Raw genomic sequence first — 10,147 nt, 5'->3', positions numbered from 1 at the left:
TTTAGAGTTACCTTTTCAAGTAAAATATTAGCTGCATCTGATAGTATATAAGAATATAAAGTATTGCATGCTCAGAAGTGCATGCAAAAATACTCTTTCACAATTATTTAAAATTTATAATATTAACGGTAAAAGTAAAAACTATATTTCTCAGAAAATGACATAATACATGCAATATGTCTTAATGGTATATATATAACTATGAATTCATTATTTTAGTCTCAGTTCTCCCAAGCTGAATTTATTTTTGCTGCTGTGATTTCTTTTATTAATCTTTTAATATTTATATAAAAGTTCAATAAATTAATGTCAGACCTACTACTCAATATAAAAGATTTCATTAGCCAAGACCGAAGACTATTTTATGCATTTAAATATGTAATCTTTTTAAGTTTTAAAATGTAGTAAATAAAGCAAAATGCCCAAAATTTGAACAACTGACAATGACCGGATTAAGGAAAAAAAAACATATTTCTTTGTAAGAGTTACCACACCTACCATAAAGGTTTACCTTAAATTTTAGACGTGTATTTATTATCCACTTTGAAGAAATTCATTTGGTAATTGCATTACAGACCTGAGGAAGAGAAAATTTATTGTTAAGTTATAAAATGTTTATAAAAAAGGTACTTTGCTTTTGCATGTTTAATATTATGCATAAATCCATTAGTTCATTACTGTTTCATTTATAAACTACTTCCTAAAGTGAAAATAAATAATTACATGTTAAAAGGAAAAAAATCAATTTAACAAATACATTTTACAAGCAATCCTACTGAGTTGAGATAATTTTTCCTTTTAAAAATATAAGTATCCATATATATAGTTTTACAGGTATTTAAACCTAAAACTTGAAAATTCAGAGAACTCTTACATGAACTAATCTAATTTTGAGGCATCTCTTTCTAAATAAAATGAATAATCAGTAGTTGTATTTGCCCTTTCCTACACTTTGGGTCCAGTGGTTTTTTTTTTTCCTTAGATTTATTTACAGTTGGAAGATAATATTGGAGTTCTTTTAAAATTTTAGAAGTGAATAAAAATCTATCATATGAGACAAGCATCTTTTATAAGTAGCACTGGGTTATGCCATTCCCCCAGGCAAATTGCTAGTCACCGGCTAATAATTAACCTTAATAGCCTGGAACAAATTGTTCTCATAATAAAGATCTGACCATAATAAAGATTTTAAAATGATTTTTCCTACCACTTTGGAAAATAAAATATTCTTTTTTACTTATATTTTATAAAATATTTGGAGACTTTTGAATATGTATACTGGTGAGATGAACTTGATATCTATACAATCTAGCAATTAGAAATAAGACTATATCTGATATCTCTGAAAATGATGACAATCTGAACAATGAAAAATTCAAATATACATTTGCTTTGCCACATAACTACTTCACTGCTGGTGGATACATGAAAGAGGAACCCATACTATTCTGGCTGATGCCCAGCTCCCCAGGAATTAGTGGGATATAGTGCTGGACATGACGTTACCTTGAGTACATGACAGTCAGCCCCTAACCAGGCTCTGATTCACAAGCCTAGGAGGTACTCGTTTAAGTCCTTGGGTAAGATATGAACTTGTGGTAATTGGGCCATTTTTGTCGAATGTCTCCACTGTTTTTTTTCTTTCCCAGTCTTGTTTGACTTTATTGGTGGTGTTGTTAAAAAAAAAAAAAAAAATAGACTGGGCAGCCATAGCTGCTGATCATCTTGGGAATATTGAATATTTTAGTGTTTTGGTGTCCGAGTGTGTGTCTGACAGGGCCTAGGAGCAACTACGTCAGAAAGGTACTTTTCTGTTTTTTTTCCTTACAGAGTGGTAGGCAGAGTCTGGAGCTGGAGTTGGCTGTCATGTCCAAGTCTGTCTGCTTTTTAAAATGTTGTTTGTTTGTTTGTTTGTTTGAAATTGGAAGGGTGAGATGAACTGCAGTATAAGATGGGCTGTTTTGATAGAGCCAAGTCATGATACCACTTCTTTTCAATGTTAACATGAATAATTTGTTGTATTTTTCATTCCTTCTAAAGATGCGTTACCTTACTGCATCCGTTATTATATTAAAAAATATGTTAAACAAAACAGCAAATGGAGTCCATCTTTGCTTCATTCCATTTTACTCAAACCCTATTAAAATTAATTTGTAGCCAGTGCTTTCTTGACTGTAGGTTCAAAATGATTAAAAGTGAATAGTAATATATATATCCATAAATTTAGTATACTTTTTTTTATAAAAAAGTTACACATGCTGATATGTGTTCATTTCAATATTAAGACTGCAAATAATGTGGTAAAACCAAAGGACTCAATTTAAAAATTGTTAGAATTTTATTTTATAACCTAAATTAATTAAAATTAATAATACTCAAAAGCTAAATATAATTATCAGATCTCATTCTCTTATTAATACCATGAGCAGGCAACTCCAGCCATGTTTTGTAATATAATTATGAAATTTTTATATGTGTGTAAAAATAAATTTATGGCAATTTAACTATTCTTATTCTGATTTTCCTCATTGAGGCTAACTATAGTGATAGGAGACATTTGTTTATGCATAAGAAAATAATTTACTACCTATTTTAAAATAAAAACTGGACTAAAACCCCACAGCTCAAGAAATGTGGTTAATTAAAATTATTTTCCTACAACATTACTTTTTTAAATGGCAGTATAGACAAGACTTTTGGGCTTCATGTGCATGAAAAATGAAACTTTACATAAATAAAGCTTGTTAAGAAATGGATTGGAATGTACATTAAGTCATTTCTTCTAAAACCCACATAACTAACAAGATATGAAAATCTATAAAAGTGGTTTATAAACTAGAGTGAGAGAGATTTCTCCCTTCTAATTCTATTTTTATAAAGGTTACCCAGTCATTAATATGTAATTCTTATTTTGCACTGTCTCAGGTAGAACTTGAGTCTCCTGTCACTATATGTAAACTCAGATGTCCTAAGAGACTGCGTATTATCTGAAATTAGCCTCTGCTCTCCCAATGGCTGTTCCTTGCTTACTACAGAGATATATAAATCTGTGATTTAAGCTTTTATTACACAGTGATTCCATTCTGCCACTATGACCAAAAGTACCTGACTGCTGATCAAATTCTCTGTATTCGTTTCACCTTTTCCCCCCAATCTCTGTTAGGTTCTGAGCTCATGCCCAAAGCGCTCTCCACCAGGATAGTGGGAGGCATTTGGTGGTTTTTCACACTTATCATCATTTCTTCGTATACTGCTAACTTAGCAGCCTTTCTGACAGTGGAGCGCATGGAATCCCCTATTGACTCTGCTGATGATTTAGCTAAGCAAACCAAGATAGAGTATGGAACGGTAGAGGATGGTGCAACCATGACTTTTTTCAAGGTAAGTCCTACTGGTTATCCAAAATTTATGTATTAACATGATAGAATGCCAACAACCCTTTTTCTATTAATGAATTTAAGAGTATAGCAACATTGTTATTTGTGCAGAACAATCAATAGCATATTCCTCAGGTGGTGGAGAGGTATACAACTAAATATACGACCATCAAGGCAAAACATTTTTATACTTGCAAATGACAAGGAGTTGTTGCTTTATAAGTATTCCATTTTTGTTTGGAGGAGAATCTGTAAAAAAGTAAAATTATTTTTCCCCAACAAGGTTTTATCTTTGAATGTAAATAAATAAATAAATATATTTACTGAAAATTGAATAGCAGAGTCGAGTCAGACTCTACAAGGCGTGGGTATTCCAGAAGAACAGAATGATTACATGTAAGAATGTTTTCCATACAGACATTTCTTTCTGTTATGATGAGACAAGGTCAACTTGTTCAGAGCCTATAGAAAAAGAAGGAAAATAAGGACTGGTAGAAACAAGCAGAAACAGTTCCTATTCTCTGGACATTCATCCATCTAATATTCTGGAAGGCACAGAATCTCAAAATGGGCTACCCCATTGAACTTGCAATGGTTTGCAGTGGGACAGCCTGTGGAACATTTAAATGGAAAGTGTGCTTGCACCAAGTTCCAAGCATATAGAGTATCTTGCCCTCCTCTTTATTATTCAGATCTTCTCCTTGCTTCTGCTGATCTCACTGGGCCGGAGTAGACCCAATGAGGAGATTTCATTTTAGGGAATCAGTATCACTTCATAATTTCTTTTCTATTTTACTAAGTATTTTTATGTTATTTGTAGGTTGAGCAAATTTTTAAGCCTTGGTATTTTCCTTCACTGTTCACAGGAATGCAGTTGGCAGTTCAAGTGGGTAGTAGAAGTGGTAGATGTTTTTTCTTTTAAAAAAATAACCGACTCAAGTTATAAAACAAATTCTTTCAACATTCAGTAAGTGCCTACTGAGTACCAGAAATTGTACTACACGTTGGGTATGCTAGAGCAAATAACGTCTAATTCTCACTTTTAAGAAGGTTATAGTTTAATTGGAGACAGGGAAGACTAGATCTAGGATCATATAACTGTGTTTTACTTAACTTTGCCAAATAATTATGCAACTTTCTTTGTAAAAATTCTTACCAAATTAAATCGGCTTCTTTTAGGGTTCTGGAGGACACCAAATACCCAAAGAATGAGATAGATTGATTGTTTTAGTCAAATCTGTATAATTCTTAAAATTTAATTACTTTCAGAGAGAATATTTTTTATGCCTAGGTTAAAGATTGGATGCATATTTTTTATTCAATTGGAAAATTATTATCATCTAATCAAATTTATTGAATAATCAAATATGAACAAAGCATTATGATCAGTATGGTGCTATTTGTCTATATTAATTGCAATTGATCAATTTTCCCCAATTGAATATTTAATATTAATAGATTGTTTTTTTCATAAAACACTTTTTTTTAAATAAAAAAGAAACCAGCTGTTGAAAATTCTAAGTGTACATCATCGGTGTCTTTAACTTTGCTCGGAGTGAATATGTAATGCATTTAAATTAGTACAATATTCAAGAGAATTTTGAAGTTGACTTTGTACAGTAATACGTAGAAAATACTAATGCAAGTGATTTGATACCAGAAGTAATTATTTCTGTTTCACAAATACTTCAGAGTTTAAATTTTACTTTTATTTTCTAGAAGGCTCAAATATCTTAAGTTTCAAAGTTCTTATATACTATGAGCAAGGTATACCTCTGGAAAATCAACGTTTAAAATTTTTCTCCTTTTCCCCATCTTTAAGCTTATTTTCTCCCTTCTTTGTCTTTCTTGTCTTTCAAACTTCTGTTTTGCTAATTTACTTCTTGTTTAGTTCAGTTGCTCTCTTGCAGTGTCATTTTGCCTAACTTCACTCTGCTGCTCACTTTTCTTCTTACTCTCATCTCTTTTTTTTCTTTCTCATACACACGGGTGCCTCTAGCACCCAGAGAAAAGTGACATGAAACAACTTTTTGTTTCCAACAGCACAGACTTTCTTTCTGTAAAATTGAAGCCTTTGGGAATGTACAATTGTCACAATAAAAACCACACAGTGATAATCACTAAGTTGACAATTATGTTGATAACTTTATCACATGCTGAATTCTTACTGTTGAAATTTGAAAAAGCCTTAGAATTTAAAAGGATACAGTAAATGTTGATTTTCTTTAGTTATTTTAGTGTAGCCCTAAATGATACTAATTTCAACCTCATATTTTGGCTTGTTAAACTATCTACTTATACCAGCCATTGGTATGAAATTAAAAAAAAAAATTCCCTAGCAATCTGTAATTGAAGGAATTGCATGGTCATTTTGAAATTCTACAATGAATCCAAGACTATTGTGTATAGTCGATTTACATCTGACACCATTCTTTTATTTCTTAATTAACAGCAATGCATACAAACACTCTAGGAAGCACCCTTAAGGCATTGATTTCTAAAGGAATTTCCATCCTGTTTTTACTAATTGAACAAGACTCTGCTGTTAACTCATTATTCTGAAACAGCTCAGTTCCAGAAAATTATTTTAAAGAATGTTAAAGTTGTGTTACTACAAGCAAGAGCTGGCTCAAGATACCTGGCTTTAAAGGGGGTGAGTCTTCAGTATTGCAAAACACAGAGTTACACCGCCATTCTACAACATTGAATAATTCCTCTTCCAAAGAACACACTTGACTTTGTTCATTGACCTTACATGTATACTGTCTTCAAGAAGAGTTCATTCTTCTTTTCTTCTGTATCCATTACACTCCACACAAATTCTCTCCAGGGATAAATGTAAAGCCATGACTGGCAAAATAACTCAAAATCGAGCAGCTGGTGCTTCTTCAGTGTTATCCCATGTAAATCAATAGAAAGCTATGTGACATCACCAATATGTTCTTAATTATATTTAGATAATAAAATGGTTGAGGGCCCAAGGATTTTATTGGAAAACAATAAAGTAGGGTCAAAACGTTCTCAGAATCTGGGAACTTGGTGCAGCAGAACTGAAATCTCACCCCAGGGCTGAACACTCTATAAATGTCACCAAGCAACAGCACATGCTTTCTCCTTGAAGTATAACTTCAGCTATAGCTATATAAAAACTATATAACTCAGCTATAGCCTGTAGGTGTTATGGTCTCTTTTGAGAATGCCTGTATTTTCAAAGTAAGTCATATGTTTTACAAAATGATGCTGAAATCACCTTGTTTCTATGCAACTTATGACTCAGGTTTTTCAATTTCTACAAATTCTCTCTCTGGGTTTGGTCTGCCTGAAATCTCTGGCTTTGCCACATATGCTAATATAGTCTGTCTTTCCAAAAGGTATCAAAGGAAATGCATATCCTCTTTCATGGTTATTAAAAAAGATTTCTGCCACATGTTAAAAAGACATTAAATGGTATCAGATACCTAATGTGAATCACTTAATACTTCTGAACACATAGTCTACAATTTAGAATAGTTGCTAAGAGGGAAAGAAACTGTGGAATTAGAGAAACCTGAGCTTAATTTCAGACTCCACCACCTATTGGCTGTATTTAGATGAGACACTGCCCCTTGTAAACCTCTGACTCCTCATCTCTAAATTAGAATGACTAACAGAATCATTCTCACAATTTTTTTTAATCTTAAATGAAAGCTCTACATGACATGCTAAGTGCCTAATAAAAGCTTGATAGACATTGTAAATTACCATTACTAGAATACATGGCTAATTTTTAAAATTCAGAATTTAGAATGATTTTAAACATAGTCAAGTAAAGTATGTTTCTATGACCCACAACTAGATAATTTTAAAATAGATTTTAAAAGATCACACCATGTTTATCTTATTTAAATTGCTTCATTCTTCTCATTATTGTTGTCATGAAGAAGGAACAATTTGATAAGTGAAATTTTTAAAAAATCTGAGGGGGCAGTTTTCAGAAGCTATTTTCTAGGCTGTGTATTGTGATATAGTATATTGAGATACAATTCACAATTCTTTTGGGAATTTATGCCACATCACAGGTAAAGGGAACTTTAAAAATTATTTAATATGAAAAAATGTTCTTTCTTAATTTTAACTTTTTTTTGTAATCTAATAAGTAGGATGTCTTATTTCGTCCAGTTTCATCATGCATCGTATGCTCTCAATTATATGATATGGATGTTCAGTCTTAAGAATACATTTTTATTCAATAAATATTTACTTATCTCTTATGTGGAAGGGATTGCATTAAACCTTAGACAAATATTGTGCATCTCCCAGCACCACCCAACACTTGTCTACCTCCTATATATCTTTCTATTTCCTTTACCACCATCCTGGTTCAGAACAGTGTCATCTCTGTCCAGGGTTTTGCAACATTTCTCTTTCCCAATTTTTTTCCCTATTGTTCTCTACACTCTACAAGGTGACTTAACACCCTCCAAAATCACCCCGCTTCTTTGCTTTAGGATAAGAACCTAGCTCCTTATCAGGTTTACAAGGCACATCATGGTCTGGCTTCTTTTTATTTTTTAGCCAGCTGCTCTCACACTCTAAACTTCAGCCAAACTGGTTAGTTCGTGTCACATGATGACTACATGATACACCTCCTTCTGTTATGCTTTTCTGCCCTTATCTACCAACCTAATTGGTTATATTTTCTTTATTCCTTGGATCCAAATTCAATTAATCCAGGCAAATTTTCTTGATCCTTTCCCCCACCCAAATCGACCCAGTCTGGGTAAGGTACTCCTTTTTTAAATTCTCTGAGCATTTATACCTCAGTTATTAAATGATCACCCCAAATTGTATTCCATTAATTCTTCTGTTTCCATACTACACTGCACAGCACAGGGACATGAATTGAATCTGTATCATTTACCCTTGGATCTCCAGTTCCCAGCACAGACTTTGCATGTGTTTTGGGCTCTATTAGTTAACAGTTGCCACAATAATGTTGCTTAACGAATGACCAAAAACTCTTAGTGGCATGTAACATAAACCTTCATTGAGCTTATAAGTCAGCTGTCCTACTCCTAGAAATTTGGAGACCCAGAGGCTTTTCTATTAATACCTTTGGAACAGACTCTATTTCTGCTAAGCTTTTTTGGCCTTTAAATATATCCAGTTGAGTCCATTTATAATCTAAAAACCACACCCACAGTTCATATTAAAATGTGCCTCTCTCTAGACTTAATCATTGCTACTTTGGGCTAGAAGCTTTTTAATCCACAGGTGAAAATCTACAAGGCATTTCCTTAACTTTTTCGGAGGTTTTAACAAAGCACCTCAAGGCAACATGCTTAATTTGATTTTTAATTAAGGCCTGGAGCCATGTTGAAACAATTTTGAGAACTTTTACTGGCTGGAGACACTGAAGATCGCAAACAATTTTATGACCCAACCGTACAAATTCTAGCTCCTTCATATCACCTCTAAATTCTGTTTGAAAACTGCCCAGTTCTTTATAAAATTATTTCCCCCTCCTCCTCTTTGTTGTTCTTCTTATTGTTAATAGTCTATCTCTTCCTTGTACTACCTTATCCTATGTAGTTAAATTTACCAGCTGGTACTTTGACTATTATGTCAATTTGTCTGAATATTTCTTTGTCCAAGTCCAGAAGATTATTAGTATGTTTTCTATCTTATAAGTTACTATAAAGCACACTATAAAAATATTATTTCCCGCTAAGTTTACAGATTCCCATTTTCCCAACCTCCCCTAATGATTTCATTGTCATCTGTTATCAATGTTTCATAGTTAGGTTTCCTTTAAGGTGGCAACTCACTTTTTAAAAAATCAAATTCTGTACAGTTATCTATTGGCGCAATGAATATCACATTCATTGATGGAACATCTATGACAGATGTTTTAGGTAGAATGTGTGTTTACTTTCAAAATTTCTCTGCTCTGTAGAGAGCTAAAAAGTTTTCTTCAAAATACGTAGCCCTCTATGGCATTTCCGTTTTAACTTTGGGTTAAAAAGTCAATTTATTCAGAAGTGTATGAAGTTTACAGTGTTAGGAACGCAAGCAAGTGGATTAATCCATGGCGGGGCGGCGGGCGGGGGGGGGGGGGACGGTAGTTTTATTTCTTGTTACTTAGCAACAAGGAGGGTTTTATTTTGTTTTGTTTTTGTTTATGCATAGTTTCCCTCTTTAGAAGAACACAGTACATTGTAAATGCCATCTCATTAATCTTCACAGCAACCCCTAAGGAAGGTAGGAAGCAATTATCATTATGCTCATTTAACAGATGAGGAAACTGGGCCATGGAGAGGTTAAGTGACTTATTAATTATGAAAGCAATAGCCCAGGGACTCATAGTATCAACAATAAAAGTAATAGCCAAAGACATCATGGCATATCCATCATTACTCAGAAGAGCTAAGTGCATGAGTCATTTTGGCTCACCTACATGACCTCAACTGCTTGATCATATTAAGGTTTTAAAACATTTGCCTTAAGCCATTGGGGCAGATACAACTATAACACGTTCTTTATAGTCTGCTACTTATTCTGAGCTTATCAGTTCAATGGTCTTCTAAAATTAAATTATGCTGGGGTGACAGTATAGGTTTGTAAGCCTGAATTGCTGGTATGGCATGCCTGTAATGATTTTTTGAAAGCTTGAGTGAATTTTGCTTCTTAAATGCCAAAAGAACATAAGTAATTTTTGAGTCAAGGGATAGAATGTAAAAAGTTGGGAGTTTATTGCATGCACTTAATAAATGGATTTAGAAACACCGTTC

General features: G+C 33.1%; 1 protein-coding gene across 1 annotated transcript in view; it reads left to right on the top strand.

Annotated features, from left to right (window-relative positions):
- Positions 1–10,147, top strand: part of GRIK2 (glutamate ionotropic receptor kainate type subunit 2) — a 635,712-nt gene that overhangs the window by 525,501 nt on the left and 100,064 nt on the right. The window contains exon 13 of the mRNA XM_060030591.1: positions 3,164–3,381. Within this exon, the coding sequence (XP_059886574.1) occupies positions 3,164–3,381 (218 nt within the window). The remainder of the gene's footprint in view (positions 1–3,163; positions 3,382–10,147) is intronic.

The sequence above is a fragment of the Delphinus delphis genome, chromosome 14, assembly GCF_949987515.2.
Source record: "Delphinus delphis chromosome 14, mDelDel1.2, whole genome shotgun sequence".
In the NCBI taxonomy this organism is placed as follows: Eukaryota; Metazoa; Chordata; class Mammalia; order Artiodactyla; family Delphinidae; genus Delphinus; species Delphinus delphis.
The sequence above is the reverse complement of the archived record's forward strand: the minus strand, read 5'-3'. Positions and strand labels throughout refer to the sequence as shown.